Genomic DNA, 22,228 nt, shown 5'->3' with positions numbered 1-22,228 from the left:
TTAGGCCTCACTTAGAATTATTTTCCTCACCGTGGAGCTGAACCCGCTGCCCAGGCTGGCTCTCCAGAGATAGGGGCACCATTTTGAAAAGCTCCCCCTATCTCTAACTGAGCTTGCGGGTCCCCTCCCCATGGGCAATGTCACTGCCCACACACATGGGTATTACCCCACACTCCCCAAGCAAGGTACCCCACTATGGGGTCCCTGAGGGCACCTACCTCTTCAGGCTCCCCCACATCCCATTTCAGGACCCCCCTTACAGGACCCCCTCCCTTCACCACGCATCCCCCACCCCCCACCATCCCAGAGGCCCCTACTTAGATGCCCTGCACCCCCATCCTCCCTTCATAGTGGCTTGGGAGACCATGTGGACCAGTACTGGGGCCTCCTTGGGGAGGCCAGTAGATCTCAGGAGGCCAGCAGTACCTGGGTGAGCTCACTGAAGTTGGTTTAAAACCGATTTAAGCAAGCAGGGCTTGGCCATGCCCATTATGGGTGGGTTCTTCATCCTGACGCCTCAAGAGATCTTGGTCGATTTCGCGAGGCGTACTGGCTGTCGGGAGCCTGCGGGAGACTTGACCTGAAATCTACCGGCCGCGTCATGCTCCTGTCCAAGCACAGTAGATCGCCCCCATTGTTGGAGAAAGTGTACCAGCCAAGCGTACATTGACTGATGCATGTTGTGCAGGACGCTTACTGTAGGTTCCAGAGTGTTTCAGTGAATAGGAACATATTATGCTGACAAATCAGGTAGATTGGTTTAAATTAAAAAATGAATTTATTGTGAGTTACAGATCTATACAGAAGATTGATAAAACAGAAGTACAACAGATAAACTACAACACAAATTCAGCTCATACCAAACTCCAAATCAACCAAAATAACAAAGCATTTGAAATTGCTCAAGATCTTTTCCAGAACATAAAATGAAGAGTGCAAAGTGAACATATCACATTGTGACTACATCAAGATATGAAGGGCTGAAGGAACTCAGGTCTGTAGAGACTCACCCACACTCCCTCACCATACTCAGGATCATAGTCCTCCCATGTCCTCACAAATATTACCTGTGGTATTAGTCAAACATCCGTCACCTGAAGAGGATCCATCTATAATTCACCAACGAAAGCAGGGTCCGATTCTACCCATACTCACTGGGTCCGATTCTATTCCATGCCCACTCCTGAGAGCTGGCTCACTTTACTAACACACGCATTTAATTGCCAACCCTGCCCTCTGACTCTGCATTCATCACAATGCTTCTGTAGCCATCAATCTGGTTCAATCACTTCCTCATAATCCAACTTCTGGACCCTTGTACCCAAAATTGCCTTTATTCTTTTCCTTCCTGGTTCACCATCCTTCTCAAATCCAAACGGGTGAAGATTTGAGCATTACTGGTCACAACTGGTTTAGCCATCCATCGCCACTCTGCACTCTCAGGGTAGGCAACCTTTTCTCAAATCATTGTGGGTACAGGAGGTCATGTGACAAGTAACCATTTTGCAAGATCTTTCGTACGCCTACTAAGCTCGTGGTCTGGAAATACTGCCAATGAAGCAGCAAAGACCCATGTCACTCTTAAATTAAAGCCCTATCTGCACAGCCTAAAAGTAAAGCACAGAGATAGGGAGCGGGATTCTCCGTCCCACCTCACCAGTTTACAGCCGGATTCTCCAGCTCGCCAGCCAGCCAATGGAGTTTCTCATTGTGGGCAGGCCCACGCCATCGGGAAATCCCCGGCGTGGGTGTGCTACCAGCGCAACGGAGAATCCCGACAGCGGAGAATCCAGCCAAACGAGTTTCCATTAACGGGAACTTCAGGGGAAAACCCCTTGATTTCTGAAAAAAATGAATTACAGATTACAGTTACATGGACTTCAAATCAGCCTTTGGAATTTTGACCAGCAAATAACTCATAAACCGTGAACAGTCTTTTACCTTCAGGTATTGACTTTTAATTTGACTGAAAACAAAACTACCTCCAGTATAACTGGTAAAACTCTGCATCTTTGTGCGTGTGTGATAGAATCTACCTTTTTAAATAAAGAATCTACCTTTTAGTATATTACAAATTAAAGGACTAAATGGCCCAAGATTTAAAATGGCTTCTTGACCAGACAGTGAGAGATGCTGTTTCCCAAGAGAATAATCAAGATAATGAACCTCGACAGACCAAGGTTAAAGTTTCTGGGCTGTGTTCCCAGAAACTGTTTTCATAACAACCTGTAAAGTCCACAAGAAAGACATATTTCAAATCACCCCATATTCAAAATTTGATGGACAAATACATATCGAATTGAATTAACTATTAAAGAACTTTCACCCAATCACACCAGAAAGGGGAGAGACATTAGTGACAGCAATAATCTTTTAAAAAACGTGCCGGTTTGAACAATCCATTCTGGAATCACTTACTTTAATCTCTGAAGCTACTTTTCTGTACGTTCGCTTTGAACAGCTATTTTGTTTTACTTGGAACTTTCTGTATTCAATTGGAAGAACCATTTAGAGCTGTGATTTGTATTAAATTCAGCTCAGTACTCTGTATTTTCCTGGACAAATACAGAGACTCTGTATTGCAAGTAAAAAATACTGATCAAGAGATATCTGCAATAAACTGAATAAAGAGAATTTACTTCATGCAAAAAGCTCAGTTTCAAAGTCTGTCGAGTAATATATAAACTGCGGCAACATTTAAAATATATTAACCAAAGTACAGACCTATCAGTGTGTGAATGTGAGTCCTGAATGTTACAGAAACAGGGGTTTTCCTTTTTTTTTTAAAGTTGCTATCCTTGCTTGGGTGGGTTTTAACTGAATAATAAAAATGTAACCCCCTTTGTTTAAAAAACATAAATGGTTAAACAAAGACATTGAGAAAATTCCTTCATCCTCCACAGAGCCGGACCTGGAGGAGCAAATTAAGAAATTCAGTTTTGACCACTCCTCTTATGGTCATCATGGATTTGGCAAATGTGTGAAGCTTTCATTATAGAACTCACAGTGATCGGGTTTTGGATGGATACGCTGTGTGAAAGACTTGTCACACACCTCACACCCAAATGGTTTCTCATCATTGCGCAGGAGACTGAAGGAGTGGGTGAAATCTTTATCACAAACATCCCACCAGAACTGTTTCTGCCTTTGTGAATCCCTCCAGTGTCCCAGGTGGGTCAAAGATGTCGCAGAAGCTTCATTACAAAAATCATGTTTTCGGGGTCCTTCGATGCAGCAGGAGGTGCAATGAATTCAATAAGAATTTGTTGTACACCTCACAGATGAAAGCCTTGTTGTTGGTGAAGGTTCAATGACTGTGAAGGTTTGGTAACAAATCTTACACCCAAATGGTCTTTCCTCTGTGTAAATCCTCTGGTGTCTCAGGAGTCTTCATTGACATGACAAATGTTTTATCGCAAACCTCCTGTTTGAAGGGTTTTTCCCCCATGTGGATTGCCTGATGGTGGTGGAAGCTCCTGATATCTCTAAAAGCGTTGTCTCACATCTCATACTTAACCAGCTCCACCCCTGTGTGAATACCTTGATATGGACAGAGGTTCAGTAAGTGTGAGATTGATTTGACAAGACACCTCAGACACGATAATTTCTCATGATGATTTCTCCTCTGTGAATATGTTAATGTTTCAGGAGATCGGAAAAGTGGGTGAAAGCTTTCTCACAAGCCTAACAGCTGACAGGCTTCTCACCTGTGTGGATCCGGTGGTGTTTCCTGAGTTTTGCTGACTGTGAAAACGATTTGTCACACACCACGCACGTGAATGGCTTCTCTCCCGTGTGAATGCGTCGGTGCACGAGGAGAGTCGATGAGTCCGAAAATGATTTGTTACACACTTCGCAGGTATACGGTTTCTCCCCGGTATGAATGTATTGGTGTTCGAGGAGGGTCGTTGGCCGTGAGAATGATTTGTTGCAAATCCCGCATGTGAATGGTTTCTCCCCTGTATGGGTGCGTTGGTGGTCGAGGAGTGTTGATGATCGTGAGAATGATTTTCCGCAGACTTCACATGTGAACGGCTTCTCCCCTGTGTGAATGCGTTCGTGTGTGCGGAGGTGAGAAGAATTTGAGAAGGATTTGTTGCAGACTTTGCACATGAATGGCTTCTCCCCTGTGTGACTGCGTTGATGAGTGTGGAGGTTTGGTAACTGTGAGAATGATTTCTCACACATCTCGCACTTGAATGGTTTCTCTCCTGTGTGAAAACGTTGGTGCACACGGAGGGCCGATGACTGCGAGAATGATTTGTTACATATTTCACAAGTGAACGGTTTCTCCCCGGTGTGAATGCGTTGGTGCTTGCGGAGGTTCCATGCTTTGGAGAAGGATTTGTCACACACGTCGCATGTGAATGGTTTCTCCCCAGTGTGAATCCGTCGGTGATACACGAGCGTTGAAGAGTTTGCAAAAGCTTGGTCACACAACTCACACTTGAAAGGTTTCTCCCCCGTGTGAACACGTCGGTGGTTCACGAGAACTGATTTTTGTGTGAAGGCTCGGTCACATACCTCACACTTGAATGGTTTCTCTGCCATGTGGCTGTCCTTGTGTTACAGGTAGTACAACAGATGCACCTTGTGTGTTGGAAATTATGTGCGTGTGGAGTCCTTCACACACTTGAACAGCCCCTCACCTGTAGGAATGAGTCAGTGGCTCATGAGACTCAGTGAATGATTGAAGCTCCCACAATACTTGGAGCCCACTCACGCTTCTTCCCAGCCTCACCCTGACCGATCACCCACAGCTGAACCTTCAGAAAGATTGGTTCTGATGGAAGGTTCCACACCACTGCCCAGTTTCAGATCTGATGATATGTCAAATATCTCCTGACCCAACAGATTTCCAGATGATGAGTTCACTGTCCAACCTTCTCTGTGTTCAGCAATGCTGTAAGGGACTGAATGTCTTCCCACAGTGTGCAGTTGTTCCCTGGGTGATGGTCAGGATCTATCTGTGGTGTCTATCTGTCGGTCTTCTCTGGTGTTGTCTGGTGTTTCTGTAAAATAGGAAAAGGAAACATGATTTCCTCCAACTCCCTCTCCTCCTTTGCTGAAGGGGCTGATTCCTCAGTTAAGAGACTGTTACATAGTGACTGCCAGTCTGCTGTTCTCCTGTGTGGGGAATCAGATAAAAGTCCTTTCTTTCCCTCACATTTCATAGATAGAATTTACAGTGCAGGAGGCCATTCAGCCCATCGAATATGCACCGGCTCTTGGAAAGAGCACCCCACCCAAGCCCACACCCCCACCGAACCCAACACTAAGGGCAATTTTGGTCACTAAGGGCAATTTTAGCATGGCCAATCCACCTAACCTGCACATCTTTGGACTGTGGGAGGAAACCGGAGCACCCGGAGGAAACCCACGCACACACAGGGAGAACATGCAGACTCCACAGACAGTGACCCAGTGGGGAATCAAACCTGGGACCCTGGAACTGTGAAGCAATTGTGCTAACCACCATGCTACTGTGCTGCCCAATGATTGTCACGCATCCTCTCTTTCTAGCAGGGACACTGGATAGTGACCACGGGCAGACAATGTGGCTACTTTCCTTCCTCAACCCAGAGCCCCATCTCCCCAGGCACCATGTGGACGATGGAAAAGACAGTCAGGCTGAGTGCAAAACAGGCTATCAATTCACCATGAAAATCGCTTGTTGTCATGAGTAGGCTTCAATGAAGTTACTGTGAAAAGCCCCTAGTCGCCACATTCTGGCGCCTGTTCAGGGAGGCTGGTATGAGAATTGAACCGTGCTGCTGGCCTGCCTGGTCTGCTTTAAAAGCCAACGATTTAGCCCAATGTGCTAAACCAGCCCCTGAGTTTGTGTTGTGATGGTGAAGACCAGTTTTATCCTCAGAATATATATTTACTTTAAATGTGTTTAATATAAATATAAAGGAGAAATGTTAATTCAATGGAGATTTTTAAATCTCTCCTCACTTTTCCAAAATTATTTGAAGAAAACACACTGGGCAGGAAGTGCTGGAAACTGAGGAAAGTATTGCTTTAATGAATAAAAGCAAATTACTGCGGATGCTGGAATCTGAAACCAAAGAGAAAATGCTGGAAAATCTCAGCAGGTCTGGCAGCATCTGCAGGGAGAGAAAATAGCTGAAGTTTTGAGTCCTGGTGACCCTTTGTCAAAGCGGCCCAGATGGCAACTGGTCATCAGGACTCGAAACGTTAGCTCTTTTCTCTCCCTACAGATGCTGCCAGACCTGCTGAGATTTCCCAGCATTTTCTCATTGCTTTAATGAATCTGATTGAAGGTTCTGGTTTATCCTGGGAAATTAGACACACTGCACTCACTCAGACTGAACATCCCAAATCCAGCTCTCAGACTGGGCAAAACTATCAAATCCAGGCCCAGGCTTTTGGGAAAGGCTGCGGCCTTCAGGTAAAATATTTAAAGAAGACATTACAAACATTTGAATAAATGTGTCTCTGCCCCTGTCAGATAATTACACGTCACCTTCTCATATTCAGGACTGACCCATCAACAAAACTCAGCCTGTAAATCAGAAGGGAAAAGCTTCCAATAAACACTCAATATCCAACACAGTCAATCAAACAGTTCAGCACAAAGCACCGAGTAAACAGGTCTCTCAGCTGGATCTTCTCAGACAGAATAAGGGGCATTTCCACAGCTGATTCCCACAGGATAGTCAGACTGCCTGAACATTAGTGTGGATATTGTGCAATGTAATGATTCTAAATTCTGCTCCTTCACTCACCATCTTCTCAATTTGTTTGGAGTCCCTACAGGAAATGAAGCAGCTGTGGTAGAGGAAGAGGAGAGAATGGGCAGAGTGGGTGGGCCTCTCTGATTGACGTCTCTCACAGACAATCCAAATATTTCTGCAGTAACTGGAGTTTCCTGAAGCTTGGGAAACTGATGGTGAAACAGAGGCGACTTGGAGCAGCATCAAGTGGGGATTTAAACTTGTCCTTGTCCCCTCTGAATAAAACCTCACTTATTGTAACTGCTGTCTTAGTTCCCGCGGTCCTTCTTTTACCCAGAGGATCGTATATCTATGAAACAGGATACTGGCTCAATACAGACACTGTATGCTTTCAAGGGAATACTCGACCGTTCCTTATTGGGAAGGAAGGTCATGTCTGAGAAGTAAGTAAAGTCGCTATAGTCCTAGGTGGATAGAGCTGTGAAGAAGGCCGATGGTGTGCTAGCGTTCATTAGCAGAGGGATTGAATTGAAGAGCCATGAGGTGATGATGCAGCTGTACAAAACCTTGGTCAGGCCACATTTGGAGTACTGTGTGCAGTTCTGGTCACCTCATTTTAGGAAGGATGTGGAAGCTTTGGAAAAGGTGCAAAAGAGATTTACCAGGATGTTGCCTGGAATGGAGAGTAGGTCTTACGAGGAAAGGTTGAGAGTGCTAGGCCTTTTCTCATTAGAACGGAGAAGGATGAGGGGCGACTTGATAGAGGTTTATAAGATGATCAGGGAAATAGAGTAGACAGTCAGAGACTTTTCCCCCGGGTGGAACAAACCATTACAAGGGGACATAAATTTAAGGGAAATGGTGGAAGATATAGGGGGGATGTCAGAGGTAGGTTCTTTACCCAGAGAGTAGTGGGGGCATGGAATGCACTGCCTGTGGAAGTAGTTGAGTCGGAAACGTTAGGGACCTTCAAGCGGCTATTGGATATGTACATGGATTATGGTAAAATAATGGAGTGTAGATTAATTTGTTCTTAAGGGCAGCACGGTAGAATTGTGGATAGCACAATTGCTTCACAGCTCCAGGGTCCCAGGTTCGATTTCGGCTTGGGTCCCTGTCTGTGTGGAGTCTGCACATCCTCCCCATGTGTGCGTGGGTTTCCTCCGGGTGCTCCGGTTTCCTCCCACAGTCCAAAGATGTGCAGGTTAGGTGGATTGGCCTTAGTGTTGCCCTTAGCGTCCAAAATTCTATGAATTATGATTAACCTAGGACAAAGGTTCGGCACAACATCTTGGGCCGAAGGGCCTGTTCTGTGCTGTATTTCTCTATGTTCGATGACCATAGGCTGCTTTTTCCTTTGAGAGGGAGAGCTGACTGGTGGTGATCTAACCAGAGGATCACTCACTGCCCCTCAGGCAAGGGGTAAGGTTGAGAAGCCAGGGTTTCATGAATAATCTCAGCCCTTACAGGAATTGAACCCACGCTGTTAACCTTACTCTGCGTCATAAACCAGCTGTCAGCCAACTGAGCTAAACCAGCCTCAGTTCCCCTTGGTAAACATTGGACAGAGATTTCTCGTGTGGGAATTTGTATAACCTGCATATAAAATGCGTGAACTTCTTGTACTGGGGAAAATTGTTCCCTTGTCCTGATTAGACCTGGAATTAACCAGCATTTGTATAAAAGGTCAGCCTCTGTAGTAGCCACAGAAAGGAGTATGGACCTGGTCATGTGTTACCATGTATGTGCCGCTGTAAAGCTGAATAAACGTCTCCCTGTGAACTCGACAGACTCCCCCTTGTCGTTACTAGCATTCTTCATCCTCAGGCTTTCAAAATTATACTATTAGTGTGGGATGGGCAGCCTCGGATATGTTTGATAGTAGATCAGTAGAGGAAGACCCACAGCATCCAAAGCAACAATAGAACATAGAACATAGAACAGTACAGCACAGAACAGGCCCTTCGGCCCTCGATGTTGTGCCGAACAATGATCACCCTACTTAAACCCACGTAACCCGTATACCGATAACCCAACAATCCCCATGTAAAATATGTATGCTGGCTAAAGGGGGCGGCCACAATTATTGTTATGAAGATGCTTACCTGTAAATATTCATGTTACATTTTTGTGTTTTCCTTTTTTTCCTTTTTTTTTTTCTCTCTCTCTAATAACTTGTAATTTGTCATATATAAAATATGAAAACTCAATAAAAAAACATTTATAAAAAAAAAAACCCAACAATCCCCCCATTAACCTTACACTACGGGCAATTTAGCATGGCCAATCCACCTAACCCGCACATCTTTGGACTGTGGGAGAAAACCGGAGCACCCGGAGGAAACCCACGCACACACGGGGAGGACGTGCAGACTCCACACAGACAGTGACCCAGCCGGGAATCGAACCTGGGACCCTGGAGCTGTGAAGCATTGATGCTAACCACCATGCTACCGTGAGGCCCCAAATGACGTGCAGTGGCGGGATTAGCACATGCACAGGAGAGAGGAGCACAGGAGGGAGGGAATAAAAGATTATAATAATCTTTATTGTCACAACAGTGTTACATTAACACTGCAATTAAGTTACTGTAAAAAGCCCCTAGTCGCCACATTCTGGCACCTGTTCGGGTGCACGGAGAGAGAATTCAGAATGTCCAAGTTATCTAAACAAAGCCCATGAATTGTAGAACCCTTCCATCCTTCCCCTCAACTCAAACTTCACCTTCTCGAGTGTTAAAAACTCCAACAGCTCCCGCCACCATGCCAGAGCACAGGGTGGAGAAACTGACCTCCACCCCAACAGGATCCGCCTTCGGGTGATCAGCGAGGTGAAGGCTAAGACAAATGCCTCCGCACCTGGTTTCAACCCCGGCCAATCCGGTCCCCTGAATATGGCTTCCAGAGGACCTGGTTCAAACTTCATATGTACCACCTCCGAAATTACCCTGAACATCTCCCTCCAATACCCCTCCAGCTTTCGACAGGACCAAAACATATGAACGTGGTTTGCGCCCTCCCCTACCCCCCACACCCAGCAATGTTCACAAACATCCTTTACCCACTCAAAGAGTCGGCTTATCCTTGCCTTTGTGAGGTTCGCCCTATACACCAACTTCAGCTGTATCAGCCCCAAACTCGGGCACGAAGTTGAGGTATTTACCCTCTGGAGCACCTCACACCACAATCCCTCCTCCATGCTCTCTCCCAACTCTTCCTCCCACTTTGCCTTAATCCCCTCCAATGATGCCTTCTCTTCTCACAGAATCGCCCCATAAATCGGTGACCACCCCCTTCTCCATTCCCCCTACCATCAGCACCTCCTCCCAACAGTGTGGAGGCAGGAGCCACTGGAAAGCTCTGATTTCCCTTCTCAGCATCTTGGACCTGTATATACCTAAACATTTCCCCCTGCCCAACTCATATTTTGCCCCCAGCACCTTCAATACTGCAAACCGGCCCCCTCAAAACAAATCCATTAATGCCCTGACTCCCTTTTCCTCCCATCTCCAAAAACTCCCATCCCACTTCATAGAATATAGAACAGTACAGCACACAACAGGCCCTTCGGCCCTCGATGTTGTGCCGAGCAATGATCACCCCACTTAAACCCACGTATCCACCCTATACCCGTAACCCAACAACCCCCCGCTTAACCTTACTTTTTAGGACACTACGGGCAATTTAGCATGGCCAATCCACCTAACCCGCACATCTTTGGACTGTGGGAGGAAACCGGAGCACCCGGAGGAAACCCACGCACACACGGGGAGGACGTGCAGACTCCGCACAGACAGTGACCCAGCCGGGAACCGAACCTGGGACCCTGGAGCTGTGAAGCATTTATGCATTTATGCTAACCACCATGCTACCGTGCTGCCCTGGCTCAAATCTGTGATTCCCCCTTTACCCCGCCCCCAGTCTAAGGTGCCTGCAGTTTTTACGTTGCAACTACTACCGGACTCCCTGAGTATTTCCCCAGGGCCATCGGGAGTGGCGCTATTGCGTTGGAGGATCAAATCTAGGTATGAATTACACTGTGAATGGCAGAACCCTTAGGAACATTAACATACGGAGGGATACATGCAGGTCCATAGTTCCCTAAAAGTGGCAACACAGTGAGGAAGAAGGTATATAACTTCATCAGCCGGGACATTGAGTACAGGAGTTGGGAAATCATCTTGCAGTTATATAAAACCTTAGTTAGCTTAGGCCGCATTTGGAGTATTGCATGCAATTCTGGTTACCACATCATTAGAAGAATGTGGGAGCTTTGGAGAGAATACAAAGAAGGTTCACCAGGGTGTTGCCTGGCCTCGAAGGTGTTGGTTATGAGGAGAGGTTGAATAAACTAGGATTGTTTTCACTGGAAAGACTAGAGGCTGAGGGGAGACCTGATAGAGGTCTACAAAATTATGAGAGGGATAGACAGGGTGGATACAAGGTGGCACAGGTTAACGGTGAGAGGGGGAAAGGTTTTTGAAATAAATGTAAGTACCCAATTATTTTTTTCCAATTAAGGGCAATTTAGTGTGGCCAATCCACCTAATCTGCATCTCTTTGGGTTCTGGGGGTAAAACCCATGCAGACACGGAAGAATGTGCAAACCCCACACAGACAGTGACCCAGGGCTGAGATCAAACCCGGGTCCTCAGCACTGTAGGCAGCAGTGCTAACCACTGTGCCAACGTGACGCCTTTGAGAGGGGGAATGTTTAAGGGAGATGTGCAGGGTAAGTTTTTCACACAGAGAGTGATGGGTGGCTAGAACGTGCTGCCAAAGGATGTGGTGGAAGCAGGCACATTAGGAACATTAGAGAGGCATCTGGTACATGAATAGGGAGGAAATAGAGGGATATGGACCAAGTAAGAGCAGAAGGTTTTTTTAGTGAGGGCATTATGATCGGCACAGGCTTGGAGGGCAAAAGGGCCTGTTCCCGTTCTGTACTTTTCTTTGTTCTTTAAAGTCACTGGACAGATTAGATGCGAGTTGAGGAGTGATTCTTTCACCCAGAGTGGTGAGGGTCTGAAACTCACTGTCTCGGGAGCAACCCTCAGCACATTTAAGAGACGCATTGGGCGGGATTCTCCGACCCTCCGCGCCGGAATCACGCCCGGCGCAGGGGCCTTTCACACCGGAAATCCGGCACGACGGCACTTGTGCAGCATGGTAGCATGGTGGTTAGCATAAATGCTTCACAGCTCCAGGGTCCCAGGTTCGATTCCCGGCTGGGTCACTGTGCAGAGTCTGCATGTCCTCCCCGTGTGTGCGTGGGTTTCCTCCGGGTGCTCCGGTTTCCTCCCACAGTCCAAAGATGTGCAGGTTAGGTGGATTGGCCATGCTAAATTGCCCGTAGTGTCCTAAAAAGTAAGGTTAAGGGGGGGTTGTTGGGTTACGGGTATAGGGTGGATACGTGGGTTTGAGTAGGGTGATCATTGCTCGGCACAACATCGAGGGCCGAAGGGCCTGTTCTGTGCTGTACTGTTCTATGTTCCGCGATTCTCCACAGACCCGCCAGTCCCGTGCGCGTAGTTAACGCGGCGCCCGTTGGTGGCCGTTGGAACAGGCCCCCATGGCAATTCTCCACGGTCGGCCAACCAAACTCCCGCCGGCATGGTTTACATGTGTCACTGCCCGGCGGGAGCTGGTACCCGTGGCCGCGGTGGCGGTCCTGGTGGGGACAGGGGGTATCTGACTCCGGGTGGGGCCTCTGCGGTGGCCAGGCCCACGATCGGGGGCCACCGAACGGCAGGCCATGGCAATCTGGGAGGGATCTACCTTCCTCCGCGCGGGCCCGCTGTGTGGCCCCACCATGTCGCCGGCGCCCGCGCCGAGGTGGGCCGCCACGCACATGTGTGGCCATGCGGTCTGGCTAGCAGGGCACCACGGGCGGCAGAGCTGCGGGACGAACGCCGGGGCTCTGCAAACCCCCTGGAAAACGGAGAATCACCCCGGACCTTCGAGGAAAAGTTCTGGAGTGATTCTCGCCCGTTGGAAAACGGGCGTGGGGACTTAGTCCCCAGAAGGGAGAATCTCGCCCCCTGGGTGTGAACTTGAAGGAACAATCCCTCAACATTTAAAATGGGATGAAATTACTTCTATATATTGGCAGTGTCTCATCACTCACGGAGAAGAAACAGCACGGGTTAGATATAGAGCCATGCTCTGTCTAAATTGCCCTTGGACTATGGGATTCAGAGTCACTCACACACGGCTCAGGATCAAGACTGATCTGCCTCAGTCACTCAGAAACTCCTGTAAGCAGACCAAGGCAGGCCAGCAGCACGGTTCAATTCTCGTACCAGCCTCCCCGGACAGGTGCCGAAATGTGGCGACTAGGGGCTTTTCACAGTAACTTCATTGAAGCCTACTCGTGACAATAAGCGATTTTCATTTCATTTCATTATTGATGACCTTAATGACATCAGATGTCATGCTTTATAACAGGGTACAATGTGAAAGAGTCCTCCAGATACAGAATCTAGTGGTGGGAGGGTGTATTGCAGACCAGTATCACTGAGGAATACCAGGGATTTTTAGACAGCCGATAGTTGTTCTCAAGTGTGGCTCTATTTGAGTAGGTGGATTTTAGGATGGTTGGGTTTTATGCTCGATGTGGGGATGAACTGTGTCTGTAGGTTCTTCACTCCTGGAGTCTACCCACTTTTCTCCACCAGTTTCACCTCTCCTGACATCCGGGAATTTACCACCTTACACAGCTTCAGGAACTTTCAGGCTACCAGTTTACAGGGGAAAAAATATTCTGCACACAGCCTTGGGACTTAACCCCTTAGAAATTGAATCTGATACAACAGAAATGTTATCAGATAAAAGCAAATTACGGCAGATGCTGGAATCTGAAACCAAAAGAGAAAATGCTGGAAAATCGCAGCAGGTCTGGCAGCATCTGTAAGGAGAGAAAAGAGCTAACGTGTCGAGTCCAGATGATCCTTTAGCCAAGCTAAAAGGCATAGAAAGTGGGAGATATTTATACTCTAGGGTGAGGGAATGAATGATTAATCTTAGCCACATAAACCAAGAGAAAAGAGTGCTAATGCCAGTCCCCAGAGAGAATAAAAGATGTGAAAGACCAAACAGCAGAGAAACTAAAATCAGAAGATAAGCTGTGACAGATGGAGATGTGGGGGGGGGGGGGGGGGGGGGGGGGGGGTCATGGGTGGGAGAGAGGTAAAATAAGAAAAAGGAGGGAAGAAAAGAGATGAAAGGGTAATGAAAGGGGGGATAAGATAGGGAGAAAGAGTGGGAGGAAATATATATGAAGAAAGACAAGAAAGAAATAAAAGGTAAAAGACAGTTAAAATGAAATGGAATGATAACAAAGGGGTCAAGGTGGGGTACAACTAATCAAAGTTGTTGACTTCGATGTTGAGATCGGAACCTTGTAGCATGCCTAACCGGAAGATGCGATGCTGTTCCTCCAGTTTGCGTTGAGCTTTGCTGGAACATTGCAGCAGGCCAAGGACAGACATGTGGGCATGGAGCAGGGTCTTTTGTTAAAATGGCAAGCAACAGGAAGGTCAGAGTCCTGAATGCGCACAGACCGAAGACGCTCAGCAAAGCGATCACCCAGTCTGCGTTTGGTCTCTCCGATATAGAGGAGACCACATTGGGAGCAGTGAATGCAGTAGACCAAATTGGAAGAGATGCAAGTGAAACGCTGCTTAACCTGGAATGAGTGTTTTGGGCCTGAGATGTTAAGCATGGAAGAGGTAAAGGGGCAGGTGTTACACCATCTGTGATTGCATGGGAAGGTGCCATGGGTGATGGGAGAGGTGTTGGGTATGGTGGAGGAGTGGACTAGATTGTCTCGGAGGGAACGGTCTCTGCGGAATGCTGACAGTGGGAGTGAAGGGAAGATGTGTTTGGCGGTGGCATCACGCTGGAGTTGGTGAAAATGGCGGAGGATTATGCTTTGCATATGGAGGCTGGTGGGGTGAAATGTGAGAACGAGGAGGACTTTATCCTTGTCCTGGGAGGGAGGGGAGCGGGTGAGGGTATTGGCGTGGGAGATGGACCGCACACTGTTGAGGGCCCTGTCAACAACTGTAGGCTGGAAATCACGGTTGAGAAATATTATGAGCACAATGTAACGGCTGCACGGGGCTGGGTGTGAATCCGAGCCAGCCAGTTAGATCGCGGGAGAGTCCAAAATTCGATGCGACACTAAGCACCGACTGCAGAGAGTGGAGAAAGGGGGGGGGGTACCTGAACCCGGTCCCAGTGCTGTTCCCAGCGAGGGTCTGGGCCCAGTACCCAGAGCCCCCTGCTGTGGCCGGGGGTGCATGTGCAGGGCGTGAGACCGCAGCACAACTGATATGGTGGATGGCACCCTGAGCGATGGCAGTGGATTTAAGGGTGGGGGAGGCTCGGGGGAATTAGAGGGGTGGAAGCCATAAATGATTGTTGGCCTCAAACCCTCTCCAATGCCTGACAGATATCACAATATGGATGATATTGTGGACACTGCAGCAGCTGCCCTTGCGGTGGTAATCCAGGCGGCCAGAAGCCGGAGAAGGGGGCAGCAGCAGCGTTGACAGAAGCTCAAGGCAGAAGCCCATGAGCAGCCACACACTGAGGACCCAGCTGCCCATCAGGCCGGGAGGACCCAGAGAGGGAGGCAGCAAAGGCCCAGAGAAGATGTCGGACAGCATGTGCCGCAGGAGGCTCCACCTCAACAAGGGGACAGGGCGGCACATGTGCCATGTACTTGTGGACTTGGCACCAGGTGGAGGAGGAGGCTGCCTGCTCCCAGTGGCTGTCAAGGTTACCACAGCCCTGAACCTTTACATCTTTCATTCCAGGGCTTGAGCGGGACATGTGTGACAAATCCCAGCCAACAACCCACAAGTGCTTCTGTGAGGTCACGGATGCCCTGTTTGCCTGGGCAGTTGATGATATAACTGACCTGTTTGCCTGGGCAGTTGATGATATAAACTGATCTGTTTGCCTGGGCAGTTGATGATATAAACTGACCTGATTGCCTGGGCAGTTGATGATATAAACTGACCTGTTTGCCTGGGCAGTTGGCGATATAAACTGATCTGTTTGCCTGGGCAGTTGATGATATAAACTGACCTGATTGCCTGGGCAGTTGATGATATAAACTGACCTGATTGCCTGGGCAGTTGATGATATAACTGACCTGTTTGCCTGGGCAGTTGATGATATAAACTGACCTGATTGCCTGGGCAGTTGATGATATAAACTGACCTGTTTGCCTGGGCAGTTGATGATATAAACTGCCCTGTTTGCCTGGGCAGTTGATGATATAAACTGATCTGTTTGCCTGGGCAGTTGATGATATAAACTGCCCTGTTTGCCTGGGCAGTTGATGATATAAACTGACCTGTTTGCCTGGGCAGTTGATGATATAAACTGACCTGTTTGCCTGGGCAGTTGATGATATAAACTGACCTGTTTGCCTGGGCAGTTGATGATATAAACTGCCCTGTTTGCCTGGGCAGTTGATGATATAAACTGATCTGTTTGCCTGGGCAGTTGATGATATAAACTGCCCTGTTTGCCTGGGCAGTTGATGATATAAACTGACCTGTTTGCCTGGGCAGTTGATGATATAAACTGACCTGTTTGCCTGGGCAGTTGATGATATAAACTGACCTGTTTGCCTGGGCAGTTGATGATATAAACTGACCTGTTTGCCTGGGCAGTTGATGATATAAACTGACCTGTTTGCCTGGGCAGTTGACGATATAAACTCTGACCTAGACCAGGCCCATCATGATGCCTGGGCAGCAGGAACCTCTGCCATTGTCAGGATGCCCCAGGTCCAGGGGTCCAACTCGTGTGCAACCACCATCTCAAGATAAGGGTGATGACCTGGTTAATGTCGCCGTTGACTGATTTGGAGACCCGATATCACGAGGCCCAGGCAGTCATTCAGCAGTGCATTGGAATGCTTAATAATGAAATGAAAATGAAAATGAAAATCGCTTATTGTCACGAGTAGGCTTCAATGAAGTTACTGTGAAAAGCCTCTAGTTGCCACATTTCGGCGCCTGTCCGGGGAGGCTGGTACGGGAATCAAACCGTGCTGCTGGCCTGCTTTAAAAGCCAGCAATTTAGCGCACTGAGCTAACCCAGCCCAATATGTGGTTCAGATGCCTTGACCACTCTGGTGGTGCACTGCAGTACGACCCTGGAGGGTCGCCCACTCTGTGCTCGTCTGCTGTGCCCTCCACCAACTGGCATAGCAGCAGGGAGACGTGCTAGAGCGAGAGGAACATGCTGCCTCATCAAAGGTGGAGGACGAGCGTGAGCTGGACCAGGAGGTGCTGGAGGGCGAGCCTAGGAAGGACCGTGGGAGCAGTTGAAGGACAGGCTGTGGCAGCGAGGGTCCAGTATGCCCTGAGTGCCAGGGAGGCCCTCCCTGGCCCTGAGAGCCAGGGAGGCCCTCACCCGGTCTGCCTGTTCCCCCCCACCCCCCACCCCCCGGAGGCGGCACATTGGTATATAGACGGGAAGGAGTTGCCCTGGGAATCCTCAACATCGACTCTGGGCCACATGAAGTCTCATAGCTTCAGGTTAAACAAGGAAACCTCCTGCTTATTACCACATGCTGGCCACCATCAGCTGATAAATCAGAACTCCTCCATGTTGAACACCACTAGAGGAAGCGCTGAGGGTGGTAAGGGCGCAGAATATGCTATGGGTGAGGGATTTCAATGTCCATCACCAAGAGTGGCTTAGTAGTACCACCACAGACCGAGCTGGCCGAGTCCTAAAGGACATAGCTGCTTGACTGGGACTGCAAAAGGTGAGGGAACCAACAAGAGGAACCTCATCCTCACCAAAACCTGCAGATGTATCTGGTCATGACAGTATCGGTAGAAGCGACCACCGCACTTGTGGAGACAAAGTCCCATCTTCACGTTGTGGATACCGTCTTCACATTGCGGATACCCTCCATCGTGTTGTGTGGCACTACCGCCGTGCTAAATGGGATAGACTTCAAACTGATCTAGCAACTCAAAACTGGGCATCCATGAGGCTCTGTGGGCCATTATCAGCGGCAGAATCGTATTCAACCACAATCTGCAACCTCATGGCCCAGCATATCCCCCACTCCAACATTACCACCAAGCCAGGGGATCAACCCTGGTTCAATGAAGAGTGCAGGAGAGCATGTCAGGAGCAACATCAGTCATACCGAAAAATGAGGTGTCAACCTGATGAAGCTACAACACAGGACTACTTGTGTGCCAAACAGCATAAGCAGCAAGTAATAGACAGAGCTAAGCGATTGCAGAACAAACGCATCAGATCTAAGCTCTGTAGTCTGACCACATCCAGCTGTGAATTATGTTGGCCAATTAAACAACTCACTGGAGGAGCCTCCACAAATATTGCCATCCTCAATGATGGAGGAGTCCAGCACTTATGTGCAAAAGTCAAGGCTAGGGCATTTGCAACAATCTTCAACCAGAAGTACCGAGTGGATGCTCCATCTCAGTCTCCTCTGGAGGTCCCCAGCACCACAGATGTCAGTCTTCAGCCACTACAATTCATTCCAGTGATATCAAGAAACAGCTGAAGGCACTGGAAACTGCAAAGCTATGGGCCCTGACAATATCCCAACAATAATAGAGAGATTCATAGATTCATAAGAACATACGAACTAGGAGCAGAAATAGGCCATCTGGCCCCTCGAGCCTGCTCCACCATTCAATGAGATCATGGCTGATCTTTTGTGGACTCAGCTCCACTTTCCGGCCTGAACACCATAACCCTTAATCCCTTTATTCTTCAAAAAACTATCTATCTTTACCTTAAAAACATTTAATGAAGGAGCCTCAACTGCTTCACTGGGCAAGGAATTCCATAGATTCACAACCCTTTGGGTGAAGAAGTTCCTCCTAAACTCAGTCCTAAATCTACTTCCCTTTATTTTGAGGCTATGCCCTCTAGTTCTGCTTTCACCCGCCAGTGGAAACAACCTGCCCGCATCTATCCTATCTATTCCCTTAATAATTTTATATGTTTCTATAAGATGCCCTCTCATCCTTCTAAATTCCAACGAGTACAGTCCCAGTCTACTCAACCTCTCCTCGTAATCCAACCCCTTCAGCTCTGGGATTAACCTAGTGAATCTCCTCTGCGCACCCTCCAGTGCCAGTACGTCCTTTCTCAAGTAAGGAGACCAAAACCAAACACAATACTCCAGGTGTGGCCTCACTAACACCTTATACAATTGCAGCATAACCTCCCTAGTCTTAAACTCCATCCCTCTAGCAATGAAGGACATAATTCCATTTGCCTTCTTAATCACCTGTTGCACCTGTAAACCAACTTTCTGTGACTCATGTACTAGCACACCCAGGTCTCTCTGCACAGCAGCATGCTTTAATATTTCATCATTTAAATAATAATCCATTTTGCTGTTATTCCTACCAAAATGGATAACTTCACATTTGTCAACATTGTATTCCATCTGCCAGACCCTAGCCCATTCACTTAACCTATCCAAATCCCTCTGCAGACTTCCAGTATCCTCTGCACTTTTCGCTTTACCACTCATCTTAGTGTCATCTGCAAACTTGGACACATTGCCCTTGGTCCCCAACTCCAAATCATCTATGTAAATTGTGAACAATTGTGGGCCCAACACGGATCCCTGAGAGACACCACTAGCTACTGATTGCCAACCAGAGAAACACCCATTAATCCCCACTCTTTGCTTTCTATTAATTAACCAATCCTCTATCCATGCTACTACTTTACCCTTAATGCCATGCATCTTTAACTCATGCAGCAACCTTGTCAAAGGCTTTCTGGAAATCCAGATATACCATCGGCTCCCCGTTATCTACTGCACTGGTAATGTCCTCAAAAAATTCCACTAAATTAGTTAGCCACGACCTGCCCTTTATGAACCCATGCTGCGTCTGCCCAATGGGACAATTTCTATCCAGATGCCTCGCTATTTCCTCCTTGATGATAGATTCCAGCATCTTCCCTACTACTGAAGTTAAGCTCACTGGCCTATAATTACCCGCTCTCTGCCTACCTCCTTTTTTAAACAGTGGTGTCACGTTCCAATCCACCGGGGCCACCCAGAGTCTAATGAATTTTGGTAAATTATCACTAGTGCATCTGCAATTTCCCTAGCCATCTCTTTTAGCACTCTGGGATGCATTCCATCAGGGCCAGGAGACTTGTCTACCTTTAGTCCCATCAGCTTGCCCATCACTACCTCCTTAGTGATAACAATCTTCTCAAGGCACTCACCTGTCATAGCCTCATTTCTATCAGTCGCTGGCATGTTATTTGTGTCTTCCACTGTGAAGACTGACCCAAAAAACCTGTTCAGTTCCTCAGTCATTTCCTCATCTCCCATTATTAAAACTCCCTTCTCATCCTCTAAAGGCCCAATATTTACCTTAGCCACTCTTTTTTCTTTTATATATTTGTAGAAACGTTTACTGTCTGTTTTTATATTCTGAGCAAGTTTACTCTCATAATCTATCTTACTCTTCTTTATAGCTTTTTTAGTAGCTTTCTGTTGCCCCCTAAATATTTCCCAGTCCTCTAGTCTCCCATCAATCTTTGTCACTTTTTGTGCTTTTTCCTTCAATTTGATACTCTCTCTTATTTCCTCAGATATCCACGGTCGATTTTCCCTCTTTCTACCGTCCTTCCTTTTTGTTGGTGTAAACCTTTGTTGAGCACTGTGAAAAATCGCTTGGAAGGTTCTCCACTGTTCCTCAACTGTTCCACCATAAAGTCTTTGCTCCCAGTCTACCTTAGCTAATTCTTCTCTCATCCCATTGTAATCTCCTTTGTTTAAGCACAAAACACTAGTATTTGATTTTATCTTCTCACCCTCCATCTGTATTTTAAATTCCACCATATTGTTATCGCTCCTTCCGAGAGGATCCCTAGCTATGAGATCATGAATCAATCCTGTCTCATTACACAGGACAAGATCTAGGACCGCTTGTTCACTCGTAGATTCCATTACATACTGTTCTACGAAACTGTAGTAATCCACGGGAGGCAGGAGTTCCGTCTCCACACCAATATTTATTTACAATAACGATATTACAGGAGCAGCTACAAACAGTGCTGCTAGCAGTCCAGTCAACTTGAGACTGGCTCACAAAGCCTACCCAGGTGCTTATATGGGCCCCTCAATGAGCTATCATTGAGGGAGCTCATACTCCAATTGGCTAACCAATAAAGCCAATTGGAGTTCATTACACCCCTCCCCCCCAAGGTCCGAGGAATTCCTGCCAGCTGGCATTCCTCTGAGCTTCTTCCTGCTCCTCATGTCTGGGTCTGTCACCTCTGTGTCGTCTGCCGGGTCGTTCTCCGAAGTGGGCGGGGTGTACTTTATAGGTGCCCGTCTTTTCCTTGACGACCTCCTTGGAAGTTGTTCTTCCTCCTCCTTGGGGAGAGGTGTCGTGGCGGCCTCGTCGAACGTGTCCATCACCGACTCTGACGACTGGATGACGGGGTCTGGAGAAATTGCTGAGGGCTGGGGTGTGGGTATCCTTTCCGTCTGGGCTATCCCAGCTTGAGGCGGTCCTGCTTCGCCTGCCTCCAGATGTGGTTCCGCTGCCCTTATTTGGTCTAGGTGTTTCTTCAGCACCTTACCTCCTATCGAAACCTCATAGGATATGGGCCCTGTTTGGGAATCTACCGTGCCTTTGACCCACGTTGGTCCATTCCCATAATTCTTGACCCAAACCGGTGCTCCCACCTGGAAATGTCTCTGCTGCCGACTATTATCATGCCCCCTGCGTTGGGCCTCCTGTTGTTTCTCCACTTTCCCCGTTAAATTTGGGAAAAGGAGACTCAGCCTCATTCGCAGCCGCCTTCTCATTAAGAGTTCCGCTGGCGGTATGCCCGTTGTGGAATGCGGTGTGGTCCTGTAATCAAACAGCCAGCGGGAGAGCTTTGTGTCCATTGACGCTGCTGGCTGCTTCTTGAGTCCCGCTTTAAGTGTCTGGACCACTCTCTCTGCCAGGCCGTTGGTCGCTGGATGGTAAGGGGCCGTTTTGATGTGACGGACTCCGTTTTCCTTCAGGAATTTTCCAAATTCCCCACTTGTGAATGTCGTTCCGTTGTCCGACACCAATACCTCCGTAAGTCCATGTGTTGCAAACAAGGCCCTGAGTTTTTCAATTGTTGATGCTGTGCTTGCCGCGTTTACCCAGTGGATGTCCAACCATTTGGAGTGGGCGTCCACTATCACCAAAAACATTGAGCCCATGAAAGGGCCGGAGTGGTCAATATGCAGGTGGGTCCACGGTCTGCCTGGCCATTCCCACGGGTGCAATGGTGGTACTCTTTACCCCTGTTGGCACTCCTGGCACCGACGTACCAAGGCTGCTATGTCTGTGTCCAAACCTGGCCACCAAACGTAGCTTCGAGCTAGCATCTTCATTTTAGGCACCCCTGGGTATCCGTGATGTCACTCGGTTAAGATTGCCTGACGGCCCTAAGCTGGGACTATTACCCGGGCTCCCCATGGGTCTAGGACAACTC

At 48.0% G+C, this 22,228-nt stretch overlaps 1 protein-coding gene across 2 annotated transcripts; it reads right to left on the bottom strand.

Annotated features, from left to right (window-relative positions):
• Positions 1-753: 753 nt before the first annotated feature.
• Positions 754-6,867, bottom strand: LOC119965008 (zinc finger protein 271-like). Of its 2 annotated transcripts, none has more exons than XM_038795208.1 (2): positions 6,491-6,867; positions 754-5,012 (listed from the first exon to the last, which is right to left on the bottom strand). In XM_038795208.1, the coding sequence occupies exon 2, from the start codon at positions 4,549-4,551 to the stop codon at positions 3,685-3,687; it is 867 nt and encodes a 288-aa protein (XP_038651136.1). In that variant the 5' UTR covers positions 4,552-5,012; positions 6,491-6,867; the 3' UTR covers positions 754-3,684. The 2 variants fall into 2 exon arrangements, with proteins under 2 accessions (XP_038651136.1, XP_038651135.1); XM_038795207.1 differs by having other exon boundaries at positions 6,753-6,852.
• Positions 6,868-22,228: the final 15,361 nt, after the last annotated feature.

Source organism: Scyliorhinus canicula, chromosome 4 (assembly GCF_902713615.1).
Source record: "Scyliorhinus canicula chromosome 4, sScyCan1.1, whole genome shotgun sequence".
NCBI classification, from domain to species: domain Eukaryota; kingdom Metazoa; phylum Chordata; class Chondrichthyes; order Carcharhiniformes; family Scyliorhinidae; genus Scyliorhinus; species Scyliorhinus canicula.
This window is presented reverse-complemented; position numbering and strand designations above follow the sequence as displayed.

Coding starts and splice junctions, on each gene's coding strand:
- LOC119965008 (XM_038795208.1), bottom strand. CDS start 4,551: ATGGCAGAGAAACCATTCAAGTGTGAGGTATGTGACCGAGCCTTCACA.